Source organism: Rana temporaria, chromosome 11 (assembly GCF_905171775.1).
Source record: "Rana temporaria chromosome 11, aRanTem1.1, whole genome shotgun sequence".
Classification (NCBI taxonomy): Eukaryota; Metazoa; Chordata; class Amphibia; order Anura; family Ranidae; genus Rana; species Rana temporaria.
In genome coordinates, this window is record NC_053499.1 from 43,191,721 (window position 1) to 43,217,565 (window position 25,845).

A 25,845-nucleotide genomic window follows, 5' to 3' on the forward strand; every position below is an offset into this window, starting at 1 on the left:
TGTCGAAAGATTATTTTCAGCCCTAAAAATAATAAAGCCTGACTTAAGAGCCTCTATGAAAGAGGATCTGGCAGAGGCAATTCTCTTCCTTAGAACTCTACATTGAATTGATTTGCATTTGCTAAGCCTAGAACTACATTTCAAGATTAATATAAACCATTTCTAGGTTTTACAGATTTTGTTTTTGGTTCATTATAGATAAGCTTTGTTTTTGTTCTAAAACAACCAAATAATGTGGTTTGTATTTTTGAACTGGTAAAGATCCTGTTCCTGGTGTTTATGCCTGCTGCTACTATCCAGCCACTTGATTGATTAATAAAAAAAAAAAAAAAAAATTTTGTTTTCATTGTGTTTGTCTTTTGCTTAAACTGTGCAATACAGTAGACTGTTGGCATCCCAGCCAGTAGTCCTGTGGTAGGTTGCGTTTCTTTCCCTCAAGGAATGTATAAAATACATTTGCATATTAATACAGAGGAGTCGGAGTCGGAAGTACATAAAACTGAGGAGTCAGAGTCGGAACATTTATCTACCGACTCCACAGCCCTGTAAAACAGTAAGGGCAGTGGATTTAGAGCGGAGTTCCAACTGTTTACATTTTATTTTTTTTGCATGAATATCATTTGTTTAATCCTCTTATTTATAGCACTCATGTTTTAGGGATGTATCGCCACTCAATTACCGATTTCATATCGTAAGATAACTTGTATTCTTCTTTGCTGCCATTTTCCATATTGTTTGTGGGCATGTGAAGCTGTGAAGATATTAAAGCTCTGTGGTTGTGTGTGTGTGTTTTTTTTTAAATAACCCAAAAATAAGCCCGGGTCTTATATTAATTTTGGCAACAAAAGACACAGTAGGGCTTATTTTCGGGGTAGGTCTTACCATGTAATGTGCGGTCTTCTCTCCCCGCCTGACAAGAATCCCCAGTGTGAACTGAGATAACATGCTTGTAAAATCCTATAATTCACTCTATTACAGTAGTATATAATGTACAATGTGTGTGTTTTTGTAATATAATTGTGCCAAATACCTTTTGTTATAGTGCCGCTCTGCGCTTCTGTGACCCGCCGGAGCTCTCTTCCCCGCATTTATATTACAGAAACACACACATTGTACATTATATATATATAATATTGTAATAGAGTGGGTTAAAGGATTTTAAACTAGGGCTTATTTTTGGGGTAGGGCTTATATTGCAGCCGCCCTGGAAAATAACGCTAAGTCTTATTTTCGGGGAAACACGGTACCTGCTCTGTGTAGTGCTTTTGCCCAGAGCAGCCCCGATCCTCTTCTTTTTCGGGTAGCCCGCCAGCGCTCCTAGTTTCTCCCCCTGGAGCAGTGCCCCCAGAGAAAGCCGCTAGCTCGCTCCCGAGCCGCTGCTCTGTATCCATGATAACACACATAGAGCCATAGCTCGCACCCTATCCACTCTCTCCTCATTGGTTTACTGGCTGTGATTGACAGCACTGGAAGCCAATGGGCCCCGATTGAGAAGGGAGAGTCTCTATACAGCTGAGGCTATTGTGAACATCTCTGAATCAGAGGGGGCTCAGCTAAGGATCAAGAGGGCTGCTGCACACAGATGTTTTTTTTTATCTTATGCCTTTAGAACCCCTTTAATCTCATTCATTAGGCCGAGGAGAAATTTCCTTGTAATGTGATCATTCCATTTTGCCTTTAGTAAAGCCCCATTATCTCCAGTAGCAATGTGAACTTGCAATTATAAGATGTCTAGTACTGTCAGTCAGCGCTAACCAGCTTATTCATAGCAGACAGCGTCCATATCCATGAATTATCTCAGATCACAGGCATCATTTGAAGAAGCAGGTAGAGTGGCATTATTACGTAGCTGATCAGCAGTACCGGAAAGCAAATATTTTTTTTTAACAAGAGAAAACTGGAAAGCAAATATGGCCAGGAGGAAGTCTACAGCAGTCGTGGATCGATGTGATCAAAAACAAGCCCAGGAAATAATTCAAGAGAGTAATGGGTGTATCTCCATTGTGAATGGCAGCTGTCCCTTGGGGTAGCAAAGAGAGAGCCCCTTTGTATATGACTTGTTTTGTCACCTCTGGAGTGACTTTGTGGAGCAACATTATGAGCCAAATATGGACTTGGTGATTTTGAAATAACTTGTAGGATTTTGATGAAAAGCTGTTTTGCCAGCTTATGAGAGCAATGTTCCACATTCGTGTTATGCCAGCTAAGAAGTTGGAGTCCGGGCTGTGAGCAAGGAGGAGTTCTTAGCAGTTGGTGTATTAAATGCCCCATACATCTTCTGCCTTTGGGAGTTTGAACCTTAGGATTTGTCCTTTAGTTCCTGTATGTACTCGAGTTTTCAGCACATTTTTTTGTGTGCTGAAAATGCCCCCCTCGGCTTATACTTATATCACCTTTTTGTGCCTGATCTCCTGGAATTTGGGGACCCGGTACCGGCCAACCCTAGGTCCCCTGGACCCCAAACTTGGCACACATGTAGCCCCACTCTCCCTCTACAAGTGTGCAAAGATTGTTGTCCGTGGTGCCTACGGCCGGTGAAGGACTGATTTTTCAAATCCGGGCACCCCTTCCTTAGACTCCCATCTTAAACAGTAATTTCTCCGGTAACCTTGGGGACCCGGTACCTGGCGGTCGTAGGTCTTCCGGAACTTGGCGCACATGTAGCCCCATTTCTCCTCTACAAGTTTGCAAAGTTTGTTGTTTTGGGGACCTACGACTGGGAAGCACTGATTTTTCAAGGCCGGGCACCCCTTCCATTGGCTCCCATGTTAAACGCCAGTCTAGTCATGGACACAGTGAGGCATGGACACAGTGAGGCATGGGCACAGTGAGGCATGGACACAGTGAGGCATGGACGTAGACAAAGTGAGGCACAGGGAGGCATGCAGATGGACACCCTAGGCTTATAGTAATTATTAATACGTTTTCCCAGGTTTTTTTGTGGTAAAATTCATTCCCTCGGCTTATATTCGGGTCGGCTTATACTCGAGTATATACGGTGTATTGCTAGGAAGACTAGTGTAAATGCATGAGAGTGGAAGTAATTAGGTTGTGTCTTTAGTTTGAAGAGGCCAAAATAAAATCTGTCTGTTTTTGAGTTGTGTGCTCAGAACCTTTAGCTTCTTTGGCTTTTGATTATTTGAGATGACTATATGCAGACTCTAACTCCACTTTATCATCAGATGCAGATAGACTTGAAGGAACAGACCCGGCCCGCAAACAAGGGAGACTTCAGGCTTCTCCTCCTCACTCACAGGCAGGAGATTCCAGTGAGGAACTTTCCACGGTAAGAACTTTACTATGTATTGGCTTCTGCAATCTAAAAGCTTGTAAGTGTCATTAAAGAACTTTTATTATAATCCACAGTTGGATGCTGTCGGCTGGAAGAGGAGCCAGAGATTGCATGGCAACCTAGAGGAGGCAAATCTTACGGATACTCCCTTGCCCTGGGATAAGAAGGTCAGTAATTCCAAACCTCAAATAAAACCCATACTGACATTTATAACACATACAGGGCAAAGAAACAGCATTTTCCATGCTTTATGCACATCCCGACAGCAAATTGGTAAGTTCATGTTGATAATCATACAACTATACACATTTCAACTACTTTGTAAACTATTATGAATTGTATATTTGTAGCCAAATATAGAAACTGCATCATTTTCAGCCTGTGCTATAGTTTAATAAGTTCCTCACTGTGTAAAATACTGTACATGTTTCTATAAAGTGAATGTGCTCTACCAGGGAAACCAAACAAGGCAGAGTAAAGAGCAGTGATCCATAGCAACCAATCAGGAATGCTTTCCAAAAGGGCTAATCTAGACAAGTGAAACCAATCGGTGAACTACTACTGATGCACGCCAAAGAACACTGCAACTGTCCGAAACTCACCAAGTTTGTTGCGTTATGCAAGTATAGCTAGTTACATTAACGGTAGAGTTTCAATTTCATTGACCACTTCTTAGCTCAGACCATCTTTTAAAGTCAGGCTTTTAGAATCTGAGACATTGCATGTTTTAGGGGTATTTCCAAACATCCCCACTTCAGCCACTTCAGTAAGCAGAGCAGGCAGGGTGGAAAAAATCCAATGATTTTTTTCTTTTTCTTTTTAAATCTGCTTTTTTTTTTTTTTATTCTGCTTTTTTTTATTTTAAATCTTTTTTTTTTTTATTATTTAAATCTGATTTTTTTTTTATTATTTAAATCTGATTTTTTTTTTATTATTTAAATCTGATTTTTTTTTTTTTATTCAAATCCTTTTTTTTATTTTTTATTAAAGTTCTTTTAATAAAAATGCTTTTGGATTAAAAATCTAAAGATAGTTTTGTATTTACGATACATTAATAAAACATTTTTTCAATGAATCCAAGCTCTGCAAGCTGAGATAATATGCACTGCATTGATGCATTCACACAATTTCACAGTAACCATGAGATAAAACAAAGTTCAGGAATATTCCTTTATCCCATTGTTTTGCAAATCTATGTACACGATAAACTGTATGATTTAATCAGTTCTGATAACAGTTCTGATATCGCTTGTTTTACTAACCTGACAGTTTATTATTCTAAATAGGAAACTTTTATTTTGTTTGCAAATATTAACCACTTCACCCCCGGACCATATTGCTGGTCAATGACCGGGCCACTTTTTGCGATTCGGCACTGTGTCGCTTTAACTGACAATTGCGCGGTCCTGCAACGTGGCTCCCAAACAAACTTGGCATCATTTTTTTCCCACAAATAAAGCTTACTTTTGGTGGTATTTGATCACCTCTGCGGTTTTTATTTTTTGCGCTATAAACAAAAATAGAGCGACAATTTTGAAAAAAAAAAAAAAATATTTTTTACTTTTTGCTGTAATAAATATCCCCCAAAAATATATAAAAAAAACTTTTTATTTCCTCAGTTTAGGCCGACACGTATTCTTCTACATATTTTTCGTAAAAAAAATCGCAATAAGCGTTTATTGATTGGTTTGCGCAAAAGTTATAGCGTTTACAAAATAGGGCATAGTTTTATGGCATTTTTATTAATATTTTTTTTTTTACTAGTAATGGCGGCGATCAGTGATTTTTATCGGTACTGCGACCTTATGGCGGACACTTTTGACACATTTTTTTGGACCATTGGCATTTTTATAGCGATCAGTGCTGTAAAAGTGCATCGATTACTATAAAAATGGCACTGGCAGGGAAGGGGGTTAACACTAGGGGGCGAGGAAGGGGTTAAGTATGTTCCCTAGGTGTGTTCTAACTGAAGGGGGGGTGGGACTGACTGGGATAAATGACTGATCGCTGTTCATACATTGTATGAACAGTGAACAGTCATTTCTCCCCCAGACAGGACCTCACACAGCTCCTGGTTCTCGCTCTGTAACGCGCGATCGCGGGAGCCCGGCGGTGATCGCGACCGCCGGGCACGCGCCCCTATTGGCTGCATAGAGAGATGACGTATAGCTACGTGATCTCGCGCAGCAGAGCCGACCTGCCGCCGTATAACTGTGGCGGCTGGTCGGCAAGTAGTTAAAGAGCCTTACAACCAGCAAGAATAAGTGCTTACATTTAAGGAGCACCTGTCATTTCGGATCCATCATGGCAGCGCCTCTTAGGGGACATCCAATCCTGCTGCCACCATATCCCTCACCTCGTTGTGTCACTGCTGTATCACCAGCAGTCCCATTAAAGTGAATGGGACTGTCGGTGAGTCAACAGTGGGTCAGAGGAGAAGCCGCTGCAGGACAGAGATGACAGTTGATCTTTAAAAATTGTGATTTAAATCAAGCCTTTTTACTAATGATTTAAATCATAATTAAAATATTTAAAGCGACTTGATTTAAATCAAATCCACCCTGCAGGTTATGGAGTTGGATGAAATTGTGCACTATAGCTGTCCCTAGAGGTTGAGCTGTATTCTATGAATGCACCTCAAGTCTTTAGTTATAACTGGAGCTTACAGTTTACCTGATTTTAGTACTGTAAACAGGAAACTGGTTGCTGTAAAACCTCTTTGCAATGCTTTATTGAATCTAGCCATGCAAGCATGACAACAGATATTAATAAACAATAATCCCTTAGTAAGATGTTAAAGAGGATTATTTCTGTGTTTACGTCTAGTGATAGTAATCCATAATGCTGATTGATGTGTTGTTGTATTTTGTACAACTTCATGTTTATTAGACCTACTCATTAATCCTCCTTCTTTTTTTTATTTTTGTTCCCTAAATTCTTGCTGTAATTCCTTGGTGATTGTAATTAGTTTATTTACATTAGCAGTGTGTGGGCCTTAAAGCGGAGGTCTGCCAATTTTTTTTTAAAGTCAGCAGCTACAAATACTGCAGCTGCTGACTTTTAAAATAAGGACACTTACCTTTCCAGGGCGCCCGCGATGTCGGCACATGAAGCCGATCTATCGCTTGGCTCTCAGGTGCTGCGGCCGCCATCTTCAAAAGGGAATCAGGAAGTGAAGCCTTGCGGCTTCACTTCCTGGTTCCCCACTGCGCATGCGTGACTCGCGCTGCGCTATTCCACTGGTCCCTGCTGTCCTTCTGGGACCTGTGTGTCTCCCAGAAGCCAGCGGGGTGGGGACGGAGAAGGTGGCGGAAGTGGCGTAGATACCCACGGGTGGCTCGGGTATCTATGCCGGGAAGTGGGAGCAAAATACATGTATTACGCAGCGGAGGAGGGTTCCGAAAAGCGGAAGTTGCATTTTTGGGTGGACCCCTGCTTTAAGTCTAGGCAACATAAATTCACACTACTTTAGACCCCTTTCACACAGTCATTTTTGCGGTGCTTTAGCAGCGCTTTTTCGGGCGCTAGTGGGTCGCTTTTCTTAAGATAGCGTGACAATGTGACCTTAAAAGAAAAACAAGAAAGAAATCGGGTTTAACAAAACCATGTAGTGCAAGGGCCTGCCTGATTGCATACAAATTGAAACTCTTAAGCCCTGTACACATGATCGGTTTGTCTGATGAAAACAGACCGATGGACCGTTTTCATCGGACAAACCGATCGTGTGTGGGCCCCATCAGGTTGTTTTCCATCGGTGAAAAAAAAATTGGACATGTTTTAAAATTCTCCTATGGATGAAAAAAACGATAGAAAAAAACGATCGTCTGTGTGGAAGTCCATCGGTCAAAAATCCACGCATGCTCAGAATCAAGTCGACGCATGCTCGTGAGCATTGAACTTCATTTTTCTCAGCGCGTCGTAGTGTTTTACGTCACCGCGTTTAGACATTGGTGACTGATGGTGTGTAGGCAAGACTGATGAAAGTCGGCTTCATCAGATATCCGACGAAAAAATCCATTGGATTAGATTCCATCAGATTCCCGATCGTGTGTACAGGGCTTTAAGGTTTGACCTCATATTAGATGGTTTTGGTAAACCTGAAGAGAAAAACCTGCAGGAAAACTGATAGGGCCCTTTCACACGGGGCAGATCAGTAATGATCCACCTCCGTGTGTCCGTACAGCTCAGCGGGGATCCTCCGTAAAATCCCCGCTGAGCTGGCAGGTGACAGGGCCGTCCCCGCACACTGTGCAGGGACCGCCCTGTCTTTCCTCCGCTCTCCCCTATGGGGGGGATCTGATGAACACTGACCGTATGTCCGTGTTCATCCGATCCGATCCGGCAGACGGAAGAAAAATAGGGTTTTCTTCTGTCCGAAAATGCGGATCTTTGCGGAGGCGGACAAATTATGGGTGTCGGTGGATGGTCATCCACTGACACCTGTAATCACATAGGGACCCATGTATGTCCCGTTTTCACCCGCAACGGACAGATGAAAAGGGCCCATAGTGTGTATGGGGCTTTAGAGGTGTCTCTCTTCTCTTTTATACTCTGTGGCTCCTGCTGGATTTTGCTTCTAATCCCCTTGGTGAGGCTTTCATTTGTGGATGGACATTTTATGGTTACACAACCTATACCATTGCTATAATCTTTTTATATGGACTATAAACTGAAGGACTTACAAATAAATGGTTACGGAACGAATCATTTGAGTTTCCATTATTTCTTATGGGAAAATTTGCTTTGATATACAAGTGCTTTGGATTAGAAACATGCTTCCGTAAAGAATTATGCTCACAATCCAAGGTTTTACTGTACTTTCATACCATGTGTTTTGACACACACGTTCGCAAAGTGCATTGAAGTGCCGCTAAAAATTGTCTGTTTTTTAAGAACTGCACAATTTTGCAAACTCTCCAGGAAGCAATAGAAACTTAAAATAATTCATTAAATCTAAACGGTGGAGCATTAAAGTGTGCATTGTGGTCTAGTTGCTTTTGGTGTTCTAACTGGTATTCACATGTAAGAATCTCATTTTTCTGTACATAGTTTCTGGGCTGTACTTATAAATTGCAGCATCTGTCCTTTAATTATGTAGACCTCACAGAATTCTTCATACAGTACTATTGGTTCCTTGTGTCCATGAAGCTAAAGCAGCATTATGCTTTTTTGCAAGCAGATCAGAGGATCTAAGTTGCCTAAAATGTTGCTGAATTCTCCCCCCCCCCCTCATCTTTCAATGAACTTCTAGCAAAGATGCAATTTGAGCAGGGCTTTCACTGTTCCTCTGAAACGACAATCTGTTTTTAATGATTTTGTAATCTGCAGCCTCTTATCCTAGACAATACAGTTCCCTGAATAATTGGAGGCTTACATATTTATATTGGGATGGCCACGATTGTGCATAATTTGTACAGCTGTGTGTCTGCATGCTTTCAGATGGGTGGTACTAGGAACTATCTGGACTGTATGTTTGCAGGCTCACTACATACTGAGCAGAAAATTCTGTAAAAAATTGAATCATGATGTGATTAGTCTTTTATATCTTCTGTCTATTTAAATGGTACTGGAGCTTACTTATATTCCCCCCCCCCTTTTTTCCCTCCTCCCCCTTGCAGAATAAAGGCAAGGTCAACCTCCATGTGTTTGAGGACTGGTGCGGTGGGTCTGTGTTGCACCTCAAGACTAACCTTCATTTCCCCCTGTATCCTCATGTAAGTTTATATTACTTTTTATCCTTATTCATAGTGATGCACCAAATTTATGGCCACTGAAAATGATTGGTCGAAAATAGGGTTTTCCGAGTCGTGCCGAAAGAACAAAGTGCCGATAATGTCTGTCGGAAACGCCTGCAATTTTGCCACGATTTTACTTTGCTTATGGTGTGTTTTTCAGAATCAAAATGCAACATGTGTGCATTTTTGTTATGCGTTCTTGCTGCTTTTTTTTTTTATTTTTTTTTATTTTTTATTTATAACAGAAAGATCAGCCTGCGCAGGGCATAATATTACAACGGTATGGTTAGTGCAATATCACAGATCAGGTTACGAACTCAATAATGGTAAAGGATATTCACAAATTGACATTCCAGTTCAGGACTGGGGGATTTATACATTCCATCAGTAGCGTCAACCAGGTGCAAGGGGTCGCGATCACTTGCTGCTTTTTTAATGCATTTCAATATTGAGTTGCATTTTTGGTGCGTTTTTTAAAACTAAAATTGCAGCAAGCGGAATTTTTAGCATCGCTTCAAAAGGTGTCAATAATGGCCGACAAATTCATATTCATTTAAAATCATGATCTTATTTAACAGCTTTTGGACCAGCTCACAACAATATACAGTACAGACCAAAAGTTTGGACACACCTTCTTATTCAAAGAGTTTTCTTTATTTTCATGATTATGAAAATTGTAGATTCACACTGAAGGCATCAAAACTATGAAGTAACACATGTGGAATTATACATAACAAAAAAGTGTGAATCAACTGAAAATATATTTCATATTCTAGGTTCCTCAAAGTAGCCACCTTTTGCTTTGATTACTGCTTGGCACACTCTTGGCATTCTCTTGATGAGCTTCAAGAGGTAGTCACCTGGCGCAGCACCCCATCACTCTCCTTCTTGGTCAAATAGCCCTTACACAGCCTGGAGGTGTGTTTGGGGTCATTGTCCTGTTGAAAAATAAATGATAGTCCAACTAAACCCAAACCGGATGGAATAGCATGCCGCTGCAAGATTCTATGGTAGCCATGCTGGTTCAGTATGCCTTCAATTTTGAATAAATCACACCTCCTCCTCCATGCTTCACAGTGGGAACCAGGCATGTAGAGTCCATCCGTTCACCTTTTCTGCGTCGCACAAAGACACGGGGGTTGGAACCAAAGATCTCAAGTTTGAACTCATCAGACCAAAGCACAGATTTCCACTGGTCTAATGTCCATTCCTTGTGTTCTTTAGCCCAAACAAGTCTCTTCTGCTTGTTGCCTTTCTTTAGCAGTGGTTTCCTAGCAGATATTCTACCATGAAGGCCTGATTCACACAGTCTCCTCTTAGTTCTAGAGATGTGTCTGCTGCAAAAGGTGGCTACTTTAAAGAACCTAGAATATGAAATATATTTTCAGTTGTTTCACACTTTTTTGTTATGTATAATTCCACATGTGTTAATTCATAGTTTTGATGCCTTCAGTGTGAATCTACAATTTTCATAGTCATGAAAATAAAGAAAACTCTTTGAATGAGAAGGTGTGTCCAAACTTTTGGTCTGTACTGTACGTCGGCACTTTGAAGAGGAATATCGTTGTTATGGCAGCAGCGAGCTGCTGCCATAACCCCGCTATCCTCTTCAGTGAGTGATCCGGTTTCAGATAAAAGTGGTCTCTGCGGCAGATTCGGTGAGGGGAGAGAGGGCCCCTCCCACCGCGGTCTGGTGCCCTCCGCTACTTACCGGAGCCACCGAGAGCAGCGGAGGCGATCACATCCTTCTTCCTGTGTGGTATGGAGCTGAGTAAGGGGAAGATTGCCCCCACCCAGCTCCATACCATTGCAGGGCGGAAGCGATGTCACTTCAGCCCATAGCTCTTAACCTCCCTGGCGGTATGATTAATTCAGATTTTAGGTGCTGAAAGCGGTACAATTATTTTGCTTGGAAATTTGGCGTTTTACATTGTAGGCCTGTATTTCTTAGGAATAACACACTTAAATCTGTCCAAACAAGAGTCTAGTAGACATCCCGGGTATGATAAAGTTTGAAAAACAAAATCATTAATTTTAATATAATAAATAACTATAAATAATTATAACAAAGAATGTAATTATAATAAAAATTATTCAATAATTTAATCAAATCAAAAACACTGAAATGTGCTCAGTTGCAGAATTGTCGCTGTCATTACTTTTATTATTTGATGAGGAATTTCCCCACAAATCGCTATCGCTCAATTCTGCAAGTGATTATAATATATTATCGCTGTTTTCTAGCTGCTCTAAAACCACTTTTGACATAAAGGGACACTTTTTGGTTGCTATGGACAATCTCCAGTTTGCAGGCAGAAAGAACAGATTTTATTACATAAAAGTGCATGTAGGACACTGGGCAGACCACTAGAGACAAAGGGGGGGTGTGTATTTTTTTCATACAGTACTGTAATCTATAAGATTACAGTATACTGTATGTATTGTGTGTATTTACTTTTTTGAATTTGGCGCCGATCTCCGCCCCCGTGCGTCGTAACGTCGCAGGGAACAGAGCTCGGTGCACACAGGCACTGTGAATCGAGCGAGGACATCGCTCGATCACACAGCGGGGAGGCATTGCAGGATCCAGGGACACAGTAAGTAACTCCCTGCCTGTGGACACTGCGAGGCGATCCCGAGTCTGGCTCGGGGTTACCGCTTTTGGTTCTAAAATTCCAAATTTTGTATTACAAGGGATGTTTACATTCCTTGTAATAGGAATAAAAGTGACATAATTTTTTTTTTAAAGTGTAAAAATAAAAAGTAAAAGAATTTTTTTTTTTTTAACCGCCCCGTCCCGCTAAGCTCGCGTGCAGAAGTTAACGCATACGTGAGTAGCACCAGCATATGAAAACAGTGTTTAAACCACGTATGTGATGTTTCACCACGATTGTAAGACTGCTCCGCAAATACGGTGTAACAGAAAGTATTGCAACAACCACCATTTTATTCTCTAGGGTGTTGGGGAAAAAAAACAATATATAATGTTTGGGGTTTTAAGATATTTTCCAGCAAGAAAAAATGATTTTAACTTGTAAACACCAAATCTGAAAAAGAGGCTTGGTCCTTAAAGGGTCACTAAAGGAATTTTTTTTTTTAGCTAAATAGCTTCCTTTACCTTGCTGCAGTCCTGGTTTCATGTCCTCATTGTTCGTTTTTGCTTTCATGTTGCTGTAAATCCTCTCTGTTTTGGACACATCCTGGTTGCCTGTTTCCTGATAACCACAGTACTGGGAGATTTCTCACGGTGGTCACTAATCAAGGAGGTGTGATTACTGTGTGTAAAACGAAACTGGATTGGTGCTGAGGAGTTTTAGACAAAGTATCACTGATCTCTATTGGCTGACTGCCCTCTAGTGGCTCTCTGTACATCAGAGAACCAGCAAACAACAGCAAAAACGAAACTACACTGCAGGCACATTATATGATTGTTTTTTTATCAATTTTTAATCATTTTTAAAAGGAATCAGTTAACTATTATGTCTCTATGCCCTGTAAACAGTCATTTCAGCAAAAAAATTTTTTTCCTTTAGTGACCCTTTAAGTGGATAAAAAGTCAAATATAATACAATTATATATATATATATATATATATATATATATATATATATATATATATATATATATATATATATTGTGCTCATAAGTTTACATACCCTGGCAGAGCTTATGATTTCTTGGCCATTTTTCAGAGAATATGAATGATAACACAAAAACTTTTCTTTCACTCATGGTTAGTGTTTGGCTGAAGCCATTTATTATCAATCAACGGTGTTTACTCTTTTTAAATCATAATGGTAGCAGAAACTTCCCAAATGACCCTGATCAAAAGTTTACCCTGGTTCTTAATACCGTGTATTGCCCCCTTTAACATCAATGACAGCTTTAAGTATTTTGTAGTATTTTTGGATGAGACTCTTTATCTTTTCAGATGATAAAGCTGCCCATTCCTCTTGGCAAAAAGCCTCCAGTTCCTGTAAATTCTTGGGCTGTCTTCCATGAACTGCACATTTGAGATCTCCCCAGAGTGGCTCAATGATATTGAGGTCAGAAGAGATGGCCACTCCAGGACCTTCATTTTTTTCTGCTGACAGGTCGACTTGTGTTTTGGATCATTGTCATGTTGGAATGTCCAAGTACGTCCCATGCGCAGCTTCCTGGCTGATGAATGCAAATGTTCCTACAGTATTTTTTGATAACATACTGCATTCATCTTACCATAATTTTTTTGACCAAATTTCCTGTGCCTTTGTAGCTCACACATCCCCAAAACATCAGAAATCCACCTCCGTGCTTCACAGTAGGAATGGTGTACCTTTCATCATAGGCCTTGCTGACTCTTCTCCAAATGTAGGGTTTATGGTTGTGGCCAAAAAGCTCAATTTTGGTCTCATCATTCCAAATAACTTTGTGCCCGAAGGTTTGAGGCTTGTCTCTGTGCTGTTTGGTGTATTGTAAGCGGGGTACTTTGTGGCATTTGCATAGTAATGGCTTTCTTCTGGCGACTCGACCATACAGCCACACCACATGTTTTCAGAGTCCTGTATTTCACCTGAAGGTTATTTGTGGGTTTTTCTTTGCATCCCGAACAATTTTCCTTTTGCTTTCCCCATGACTCAGAATCCAGAAACGTTGGTGCAGCACTGAATGAAAGATGCAAGGGTCTGTCAGGAGTTCAGAAACTCATTGACCTTTTATACACACATACTAATTACAAGCAAACAGATTACAGGTGAGGATGGTTACCTTTAATAGCCATTCAAACCCCTTTGAGTCAACTTGTGTGCATGTTATCAGGTCAAAGTCACCAGGGTATGTAAACTTTTATTCAGGGTCATTTGTGTAGTTTCTGTTACCATTATGATTTAAAAAGAGTAAACACAGTTGATTGATAATAAATTACTTCAGCCAAACACTAACTACGAGTGAAAGAAAGGTTTTTGTGTTATCATTCATATTCTCTGAAAAATGGCCAAGAAATCATAAATTCTGCCAGGGTATGTAAACTTATGAGCACAACTGTGGCTATATATATGTGTGTGTATATATATATATATATATATATATATATATATATATAGAGAGAGAGAGAGAGAGAGAGAGAGAGAGAGATGTATATATATAATTATGAACGTCAACTTTGATTTTGGCCAAGTGCATCCTGAATTTTGGGTTTTCGACATCAATGTTTTAATTTTTTCAGTAATTAATCACTTCTTTCCAGTGCCTCACTCTGTGATAATGTGATGCTCTACCTTTCTACAGATGCGTACCACTGTTACTAAACTGGCTGTTTCGCCCAAGTGGAAGAACTATGGCCTCAGAATATTTGGGTATCTACACCCCTTCAAGGATGGTGAGCATGCCCACTAAAATGTTATACTGTAAACCTTTGAACATGCGTTACCTTAATCTTGTTGCAAAGTCATCTTTATCTAACTAGTCTTAAGAATCCTCCTCCCCCTCCATTCTGAGTAACCTGTGTATGAAATATCTGGTTTATGCCTGAGAGCGGTGATGTCACCCATAGGCCCCGTACACACGGCCGAGGAACTCGACGTGCCAAACACGTCGAGTTCCTCGTTGAGTTCTGGGATGAAGCCGCCGAGGAGCTCGGCGGGTCGCCTTCTCCCATAGAACAACGAGAAAATAGAGAACATGTTCTCTATTTTCTCGACGAGCTCCTCGGCGGCTCCATCGAGCCAAAAGTGTACAGACGACAGAGTTTCTCGGCAGGATCCGGGTTTTGACCGAGTTTCTCTGTGAATTCTGCCGAGAAACTCTGTCGTGTGTACGAGGCCTCAGACTCCTAAGGCCCATCTGTTGTCAGCAATCCCTCCTCTCCCCTGCATCGGCTGCTGGCTGACACGGGGAGCTTGATCGCGTGACTGGACCAGAGCAGGATGAAATAGGTGTGTTTGTGAATATATATATATAAAAAAAATATATATATATATACAGTGCCTTGCGAAAGTATTCGGCCCCCTTGAACTTTGCGACCTTTTGCCACATTTCAGGCTTCAAACATAAAGATATAAAACTGTAATTTTTTTTTGAAGAATCAACAACAAGTGGGACACAATCATGAAGTGGAACGAAATTTATTGGATATTTCAAACTTTTTTAACAAATAAAAAACTGAAAAATTGGGCGTGCAAAATTATTCAGCCCCTTTACTTTCAGTGCAGCAAACTCTTTCCAGAAGTTCAGTGAGGATCTCTGAATGATCCAATGTTGACCTAAATGACTAATGATGATAAATAGAATCCACCTGTGTGTAATCAAGTCTCCGTATAAATGCACCTGCACTGTGATAGTCTCAGAGGTCCATTTAAAGCGCAGAGAGCATCATGAAGAACAAGGAACACACCAGGCAGGTCCGAGATACTGTTGTGGAGAAGTTTAAAGACGGATTTGGATACAAAAAGATTTCCCAAGCTTTAAACATCCCAAAGAGCACTGTGCAAGCGATAATATTGAAATGGAAGTAGTATCAGACCACTGCAAATCTACGAAGACCTGGCCGTCCCTCTAAACTTTCAGCTCATACAAGGAGAAGACTGATCAGAGATGCAGCCAAGAGGCCCATGATTCCAGGCAAGAATCTCTTGCCGGCCGAGTGTACAGACAAACCATTCAAAAGAACTGCCGTTCTTTTGAATGGCACGAACGCGGTGACGTCATCGACTACGACGAGCATGCGCTCGTCACATTCAATGTCGTCGCCGCCATCTTGCTTCACCCTACCTATGCCTTGGAAGCTACCGCGCATGCGTCAAAGTCATTTCGAGCATGCGCGGGTTTCCACGGCGACAGGTAAGTATACAGACGCTCGGGTTTCTCGGTAGGAAAACACTGCCGAGAATCACAACGAGAAAATAGAGAGCAGGTTCTCTATTTTTCTCATCAAGATGCTGGGCAGTTTTCTTGACGAGAAACCTCAAAGCCTCGTACACACGCTCGGTTTACTTTCAAGAAAGCTCTGCCAGCAGTTTTCTTGCTGTTTCTGGCCGAGAAAACCGAGTGTGTGTACTGGGGAAATTGTTGTTTGTTCTACCCTTCTGGCTGGATCAGGTTGGCTAGCTTCACACTTTGGTTTGTGGTTTGATGTTTTCTCCCAGTTCAAGAAATTCCTCTCTGGTTATGTAACCATTATTCTTGGCCCTCAGGCATTAGGCATATCTCCTATCTTTCTCCTCTTGGTCTTGTTTTCATGTTCCCCATACTAGGCCAGGGTTTAGCCTCATCCAACATAAGATTTGAGAGGTTAGTCCCTCTGACAGTTTTCGAACTGCAGGAAGTCTTGTTCTTGCTCCTTGGGGTTGTTTGCTGTTGCCCACCCTTCAGTTTGACTGCTTTTAGACATACTGGCAGTTAATGAATTTCTGTGTCTTTTAACGGGTGAGAAAGAAGTAGAAGGATTTTTGTACTTACTCTAAAATCCTTTTCTATGAGTCCATTGGGGACACAGGTTCTGCCCATCTGTGTTTATGATCATGCTATTAGCACTGCATGCTTCCAAATTGAGTCATGCTGGTTGTCTGAGGGGTTATATGGGGCTACAGTTTTCATGTTCCCAAGTGTCCTGTCATACTGTTGTATAAACGGCAGTATAATTTTCAAAATATTTACAAATTATTTACTTCCCATGTCCCTCAATGCACTCCAAGAAAATGATTTCCTCTCCATTTTAAATCTGCTCTGCCACACACCTCCCATTTCTAAACTACACAGCAATTTTTACCATTTATTAAAGCTGTACTTTTAACTGCTATAAATTTGGGAATTGTATTTTGTCAGTCCATTCCTGAGATTTCAATTTCTCGTCCAGTTTGGTGACCTGCCTTTTCTCTACTGCAATTTAATGATACAGATAGGTTGCCCCAACCTGAATTGGGCAGTGAAGGGGCAGCAGAAGACAAGAGTCCTCTTTAATTCCTGCCTTCTGTTGGTACAGTATACAGTATATAGATGTAGCACACCTGATTGGCTCTAGCTCTAGCGCTGTATTTCCTCCTTCCAGCCTGAGCAATGTAATGATTTCTTATTTACAGCCTAAGGCCCCGTACACACGTCCGAGGAACTCGACGGGCAAAACACATCGTTTTGTCCGTCGAGTTCCTTGTGAAGCCGCCGAGGACCTCGGCGAGCTGAAATTTCCCATTGAACAACGAGGAAATAGAGAACATGTTCTCTATTTCCTCGCCGAGGTCCTCGTCGGCTTCCTCGGCCGAAAGTGTACACACGGCCGGGTTTCTCGGCAGAATTCAGCTCCGACCGAGTTTCTGGCTGAATTCTGCCGAGAAACTCGGTCGTGTGTACGGGGCCTGAGGTATTGATGGTGTGGCCTTGAACCCCCTGAAGGCAGAAACCAGACTGAGTTCTGGTAGTAAATGGCCTGTTTATCTCTTTCCCATTATATTACACTTTTTCTGTGCTAAAAGTCCCTTTTGCCTTTTTAAAGTCCCTCCTGATCTTTTATAATGGATCTTGTTGAGGAATATTAAATGTGGCACTAATATCTTTTATGGGGGCCGTAGGAAACACACATATGAAATCAGGGATTAGTAAACGGACTGTAATAGCAATGATCTCTAGCCAGCTTCTTGTAATATGTCTCCAGTCTAGGACTCTTTCCAACAACTTCTTTAGCTTGTTTGCAGTGTTTAACAATTGCTTGTTACATGCCGATAGCCTTTGACCATCTTCTGTTGAATGTCTGACACCTTTCTGTAGCATTCAGCTGGCCATAGATGGATTGACATGTGACTGGTTCAGCACAGACAAATTTGGATCCATCTATGGCCATTCTAATTTGAGAGCAGACAATCTAATGAACAACTCCTCTGAAATTGGTCTGCTGGAAAATTTGTGTTTTGTTCCACACATGTAGTTCATCAGCTACAGCATTGATCAGTGTATTCTGTCAGCCGAGAAGTCCAGCAGTCAGAATACAATAGCTTAATGGGAAGGATTTCCCCATCCACACATTCAAGGATAGGGAATCTATTCTGTTTTTTCGATCGGCCAGGTGGCTGATCAAAAAAGTGAATAATGTATAGCCAGCTTAAAGGGGTTGTAAAGGTAAAAAAAAATTCCCTAAATAGCTTGTCCTTATAATTAATGTCCTTATTTCTTCTGAGAAATCCTCACTTCTTGTTCTTCTGTCTGTAACTCCACACAGTAATGCAAGGCTTTCTCCCTGGTGTGGAGTATTGTGCTCGCCCCCTCCCTTGAGGGGGGAGGGGGCGAGCAGGAGAGTCAGGACGCCCACTAACACACAGCTCCTTTCTCTATCTGCAACATAGAGAGCGTCCTGACTCTCCTGCTCGCCCCCTCAAGGGAGGGGGAGAGCACGACGCTCCACACCAGGGAGAAAGCCTTGCATTACTGTGTGGAATTACAGACAGAAGAACAGGAAGTGAGGATTTCTCAGAAGAAATAAGGACATTTAAAAGCAAAATGTAAGGATGAGGTAAGTGAAGGTAGGCTGGACTACGGTAAAGGAAGCTATTTAGGGAAATTTTTTTTACCTTTACAATCCCTTTAACATTCATTGCATATTTGGTTAAATCCTTTGGCGATGTCAGGGGCCAAACTTGAGGCCACATGAGTCAAGAAAGGTGACCACCGCTGACCTAGATTAATGCAGGTTCACAACAAGGGTGCGTTAAAAAAAACGAATATCGGTTCATTGAAAGCATTTCTGCTTTTTTACTTGGTAAAACACACCTCAGCACATTGCATAGTGTGGAATAAAATGTCCTTATGTCTGTTGATTGCTAAGTTGGAGCACCACTTTAGAAATGTTGGCGCCATCATAGGGGAAGCCCCTGTCAAGCAACCACCCCACGGTCCCATTTGTAGGCAGATAAGATGTATACCAGGCCTCGTACACACGACCGAACATGTCCGCTGAAACTGGTTCGTCGGACCAGTTTCCGCGGACATGTCCGACCGTGTGTAGGGCCGACCGGACAGTTTTCCGGCCTAGCGGACAGGTTTCCAGCGGACAAATGTTTCTTAGCATGCTAAGAAACATGTCCGCTGGAAGCCTGTCCATCGGACATGTCCGACAGTCAGTACGACTCATCGGACATGTCCGCTGGCCCGAGAACCCGCACATGGCGTCGAAGTGATTTGACGCATGCGTGGAAGCATTGAACTTCCGGGTTTGCGCACGTCGCCGCGTCATCATCGCCACCACGTCACCGCGTCGTCACTGCGTCGTCTGTCCGCGGGGAATTTGGTCTGATGGTGTGTACAGCCATCAGACCAAATGATCCCAGCAGACATGTCCGATGAAAACGGTCCGCGGACCGTTTTCATCGGACATGTCCGCTCGTCTGTACGAGGCCCCACAGAGAAGGGGAAAAAGAAACTGAAAGCAGAGAATTGAGGAAAAAATAATGTATAGGCATAAAGACCTAAAGGGGCCGACCAGCTCTCTTTCCATGATTCCGGCCCAAAACATGTCTCCACCACCACCTTGCTGGCATCGCAGCCTTGTTGGAACAGGGTGGCCGTCCACCAACCATCCACTACTCCATCCATCTGGACCATCCAGGGTTGCACGGCACTCATCAGTGAACAGGACTATTTGAAAATTAGTCTTCATGTATTTTTCTGCCCAATGCAGGCGTTTATGCTTGTGAGCATTGGTTAGTGGTGGCCGAATGGAAGGTTTATGCACTGTTGCAAGACTCTGGAGGACTCTACAAATTGATGTCCGTGGGACTCCAGAGGCACCAGCAGCTTCCAATATCTGTTTGCTGCTATGTAATGGTGTTTTAGCAGCTGCTCTCTTGACCCGATGAATGGATCTGGCAGAAATCTTCCTCAATGTGCCTTTATCTGCACAAAACCCGTCTGAGCTCTGAATCAGCCACAAATCTATTAATAGTGCGATGATCACGCTTATGTTTTCAGGAAATATCTAATGTTTTCACATCTCGTCCAAGGCATTGAACTATTTCACTCTTTTCGGCAGCAGTGAGATTTTTTTTCTTCCCCATATTGCTTAAAAATGGTGCTCTGCTTAATAATGTGGAACACCCTCCTTTAGCAGTTTTTCCTTTAATTGGGTTAACCTGGCTTTCTAACTATCACAGGTGCCCGAGATTGTTTTCAGTGATCAAAAGAGCCCTGAGGCACCTCAGTCTCCTGTTGTCTGCAATGTCTGACACCCTTTTTACATTTACTGCATGCTACTGTATTTGTGGCCCTTTGGGGCAACACTTGAGGCCCCAGCACCAAGATAGTTGACCACTGCTGACCGAAGGGCATATTTGGCTTGTACCATTATTTGGAGAACACTTCTCTGCTATAAAGCCTCTCATTGGGAGTTGAGAATTTGAGATATGCGAGTGATCGGTGTGGATTGCAGCACACCATCTCCTGCCTGAGCTGTTGGAGGAAACTGATCTGTCTTTCACCATCTAGGGAAGAAGAGATTTCCGCTCCTAGGCCTCCGATTTTTAAAGCACACATTTATCATGCTGCAGCTCTAACAATGCACACCCATCCTTTTTCTTGAGCCTGCAGTTCAGCTTTAATAAATAACATAATTTAGGTTGAGTGTTGACATTACCTAAATTTTTTTTATATTGATCTATTGTAGAATCTTCCAGTCAGCTTATTTTGTGTCTGTGCATGCCCAGCCGTATACAATTATTGCAGTCTCTTCCCTCCTCTGTGACATTGTTAAATTTGATAATGTGTTTTTTTTATATATAGAGATGAAGCATATATAAATAATTCATTCTTATCTTGCAACTTTGTTCCCTGCACACATCAGCATTTTTAGTATTATCTTCTTCTGTATCCGGTCTGTCTCTGTCTCAGGTGATTACCAGTTTGCTGTGGCATCAGAAGATAACTCAGAATTGTGGCTTAGTACAGAGGAAAGTCCATCCAGTGCCCAGCTAATAGCCTACGTTGGAAGGGTGAGTTATGATAAAAAAAAAAAGAAGAGTAGAACATTATTTTTTTTCTAGGAAAGTTGAATCCGTAACTTGTTTTCGGCCTCGTACACACGACCATTTTCCTCGACACAATCCATCAAGAAACTTGGTGGCAGAGCTTTTTTGCCGAGGAAACGGTCGTGTGTATGTTTTTCGTCGAGAAAACTGTCGTGGAACTCGACGAGAAAAAAAGAGAACAAGTTCTCCTTTTCCTCGTCGGGAGTCTCAATTTCCTTGTTGTGTTTCTCATCGGGCTGGTTTACGACGAGAAACACGATCGTGTGTATGCTTAGAAACCCGCTCATGCTCAGAATAAAGTATGAGACGGGAGCGCACCTTCAGTAAAAGTAGCGTTTGTAGTGGAGATAGCACATTTGTCACGCTGTAACAGACTGAAAAGTGCGAATCGTCTCTCACCAAACTTTTACTTAAAGCGGGGATTCACCCTTAGAGGGCACTTTTCCCCCTTAGATTCCTGCTCGTTTTTACTAGGGGAATCGGCTATTTATTTTAAAATATGTGCAGTACTTACCCGTTTACGAGATGCATCCTCTCTGTCGCTTCCGGGTATGGGCTTCGGGAATGGGCGTTCCTTCTTGATTGACAGTCTTCCGAGAGGCTTCCGACGGTCGCATCCATCGCGTCACGATTTTCCGAAAGAAGCCGAACGTCGGTGCGCAGGCGCAGTATAGAGCCGCACCGACGTTCGGCTTCTTTCGGCTATGAGTGACGCGATGGATGCGACCGTCGGAAGCCTCTCGGAAGGCTGTCAATCAAGAAGGAACGCCCGCTCCCGAAGACCCATACCCGGAAGCGACGGAAGAAGATGCAGCTCGAAAACTGGTAAGTACTGCTCATATTTTAATACAAATAGCCGATTCCCCTAGACCAAACGAGCAGGAAGCTAAGGGGAGAAATTTTTTTTTTTTACAAATGGGTGAACTCCCGCTTTAACACGCAGTAACATGAGATTAGCAAAAGCAGCCCCAAGGGTTGCGCCAGTGGAATCAAGCTTCCCCTTTATAGTGCCGTCGTATGTGTTGTACGTCACCGCGTTTGAGAACGACAAGATTTTTTCTTGACATTGTGTACGCAAAGAAAGCTTGTCAAGTTTCTCGACAAGCCTAACAAGGAACTCGTCGAGGAAAACGATGTTTCATTTACGACGAGTTCCTCGGTCGTGTGTACGAGGCCTTCCACATTGTACTGGTAGCTTGGAGTTAAAGTTGTCCAATTACAAATTGCAAGAAAAATTCCCGCTACTTGCAAATATACCTCTGTTAAAGCGGGGTTCCCAGGCATAACATTTTTTTTTTGCAATCTTAATTACATTATTATGAATATTCATTAAAACATATTAATAAAGCACGATCAGTACATAAACAGTTGCAAAAACGTACCTGATATCATCTCAGGGATCTCGTGGCCGTTTCCATCATAGCTGTGGGCATTATGAAGCCCAGTTCATGTTTCTTCCTGGATTTTCCAAAAGAGGTTCATGCTGGGATTTTTAGGCACAGTAATGCCCAGAGACTCCTGGGAAATTAGTGTCATCATTTCCCAGGAGGCAATGGGGTCTTAATACAGGAAGTTCTATCAACCGCGGACTAGGAACTAGGCTGATTACGAAATCTGCCTAGTAACAGCTATATAGAAGTGAATGAAAAAAAAAGAATTTAAGAATACATTAAAGGCAAGCTGTTCATAAAAAGTTTGTTTTTAGGGTGGAACTCCTCTTTAAGGTCTTTGGAATTAGATAACAACAATTACTCATAAAATGGGGGAAAAAAAGTTCTAAAAAGACATTTATTTATATTTCAGGTTGGTTCGGAGTGGACAGCACCAGGGGAATTTACAAAGTTTAGTTCTCAGATGTCTAAGTCTTTCAGGTAAAGAAGAGTGATAAATGTATATGTAAAATATGTAATTTGGGAAACATTCTTAAACGGTTGAATGTGACATCTATGTGACATCTATTGTTTGGTAAATCGTTGACTTTAAATCAGTTTCTGGCAAAGTTTACCTGCACAGTCGCCAAATTGAGTAACATTTATCAACTGTTCCCTGTGGTTTAGTGGAGCCTGCTGTAGTCATCTTGTTTATTACCTGGAGAATGTGACATTCGCTGCATTCCTGCCATTGTGATCTGTAATTCTAAATGTGTTCTAAAGGTATGCAGAATATTGGTCCTTTGGCAATGGTAGAGATGTGCCTCCAATATCCAATAATGTTTATAACACTTTTTAACCACTTCAGCCCCGAAACATTTTGCTGGTCAATGACCGGGCCACTTTTTGCGATTCGGCACTGCGTCGCTTTAACTGACAATTGCGCGGTCATGCAACGTGTTTACCAAACAAAATTGGCATCCTTTTTTTCCTCACAAATAGAGCTTTCTTTTGGTGGTATTTGATCACCTCTGTGGTTTTTATTTTTTGCGCTATAAACAAAAATATAGCGAAAATTTAAAAATAAAAAGAATATTTTTTACTTTTTGCTGTAATAAATATCCCCAAAAATATATAAAAAAAATATTTTTTTTTCTCAGTTTATGCCAATACGTATTCTTCTACATATTTTTAGTTAAAAAAAAAATGCAATAAGCGTTTATTGATTGGTTTGCGCAAAAGTTATAGCGTCTACAAAATAGGGGATCGTTTTATGGCATTTTTATTAATATATTTTTACAAGTAATGGCGGCGATCAGCGATTTTTATCGGTACTGCGATCTTATGGCGGACACTTTTGACACATTTTTGGGACCATTGGCATTTTTATAGCGATCAGTGCTAAAAAAATGCGTTGATTACTTTAAAAATATCACTGGCAGGGAAGGGGTTAACACTAGGGGGCGAGGAAGGGGTTAATTATGTTTCCTAGGTGTGTTCTAACTGAAGGGGGGTGGGACATACTTGGGGAAATGACAGATCGCTGTTCATACATTCAGCCTAGTGGCTGAAATGCAAAATCACGTAATATTACGTGATTTTGCACAGCCGAGCCAACCTGCTGCCGTAAAACTGCAGCGGGCGGTCGGCAACTGGTTAAGGAGGAGATAAAAGGGGAAGAAAGTCTCTTGGTTGTTACCAACTTGATTTGGTTTCAGCCTAAATTCGTATGTTTGTTTCATTAAGTGTATTGTACCGCAACATTTCTTTTCTGATATGTCTGTTTTACCATGTTGTATAAAAAAAAAATATCATATTTTCTTTGCATTGCTTCCTTTGTGTGAAGCCACACATAGCGTTTTGCTTTTAGGCCAAAAAATTCTATTTTGGTCTCATCTGACCAGAGCACCTTCTGTGTCCCCCTCATGGCTTCTCTGTTAACGAGGACATTCAACAATGGCTTGCTTCTTGTCACTCTTCCATAAAGGCCAGATTTAGGCACGACTAATAGTTGTCCTGTGGACAGATTCTCCCAGCTGAGCTGTAGATCTCTGCAGCTCCTCCAGAGTTACCATGGGCCTCTTGGCTGCTTCTACGATTATCTCTCTCCTTGCCCGGCCTGTCAGTTTAGGTGGACGGCCATGTCTTGGTAGGTTTGTAGTTGTGTCATACTCTTTCCATTTTCGGATGATGGATTGAACAGTAATCCGTGAGATGGTCAAAGCTTGGGATATTTTTTTATAACCTAACCCTGCTTTAAACTTACCCACAACTTTATCCTTTACCTGTCTGGTGTGTTCCCTGGCCTTCATGATGCTGTTTGTTCACTAAGGTTCTCTAACAAACTTCTGAGGGCTTCACAGAACAGCTGTATTTATACTGAGATTTAATTACACACAGGTGGACTCTATTTACTAATTAGGTGACTTCAGAAGGCAAACGGTACCAGTAGATTTTAGCTAGGGGTATCAGAGTAAAGGGGGCTGAATAAAAATGCACGCCACACTTTTCAGGTATTTATTTATAAAAAAATAATTAAAAACCATTTATTATTTTCCTTCCACTTCACAATTATGTGCCACTTTGTGTTGGTCTATCATATAAAATGCCAATAAAATACATTTACAATTTCGGTTGTAACCTGACAAAATGTGGAAAATTTCAAGGGTTATGAATACCTTTTCAAGGCACTGTATATAGTATCTCACAAAAGTGTGTAAACCCCACAAATGGCTGTGTGTTGAGTTATTTTGAGGGGACAGCAAATTGACCCTGTTATACAAGCTGTACACTCACGACTCTACATTGTTGCAAAATGTAATTTCTTCAGTGTTGTCACATGAAAATATATAAAATATTTACACATTTTTGAGGGGTGTACTCACTTTTGTGAGATTTGTGCGTGTGTGTGTATTATATATAATATGTGTGTGTTTTTAAAGCATCTTGCATTTTTCAAATGTTACTCATGAATGATGCAGCATGTAATGACCTGTCAGCAGAGGATAGATAACCACAGTGTTTGCATTGCTTTACCAGCACTTTCTTCATTTTGATCCGCTATTGACTGAAAAGCTTAATTCAAAAGACTGTAAAAGAGCACTAGGATGGTGAAAAAAGCATGTGTCTATATGAGAATGACTAAATAAAAATGTGCTTCACTATTAAAGGAGAAGATCATTTATACTGCACAATCCGTGTGACACTGCAGCTATCCCATGCCAGTTCTAAAGCTGGCCATAGATGGGTTGTTTTTTTGTTTTTTGATCAGCCAGGCAGTCGATCAGGTGAAATTTCCAACATTCTCTTTACTGGGAACGACCATAGATGGATCTGAATTTGGTTGCTCTCTGCTGATTCAGCCGAACTTTGATCCATCCATGACCAGCTTAAAGTGTTGCTAAACCCACAATAGTAAAATCAGTAGAGCATGCTTGTTATACTCACTGTGGAACCTAAGGAGTTAA

At 41.5% G+C, this 25,845-nt stretch overlaps 1 protein-coding gene across 1 annotated transcript in view; it reads left to right on the top strand.

The window, feature by feature from the left end:
• B4GALNT4 (beta-1,4-N-acetyl-galactosaminyltransferase 4) overlaps positions 1 to 25,845 on the top strand; it is a 141,155-nt gene that overhangs the window by 49,403 nt on the left and 65,907 nt on the right. Inside the window, exons 3-8 of the mRNA XM_040328445.1 lie at positions 3,183 to 3,286; positions 3,367 to 3,459; positions 8,911 to 9,006; positions 14,293 to 14,383; positions 20,872 to 20,972; positions 22,812 to 22,879. Coding sequence (XP_040184379.1) covers positions 3,183 to 3,286; positions 3,367 to 3,459; positions 8,911 to 9,006; positions 14,293 to 14,383; positions 20,872 to 20,972; positions 22,812 to 22,879 — 553 coding nt within the window. The remainder of the gene's footprint in view (positions 1 to 3,182; positions 3,287 to 3,366; positions 3,460 to 8,910; positions 9,007 to 14,292; positions 14,384 to 20,871; positions 20,973 to 22,811; positions 22,880 to 25,845) is intronic.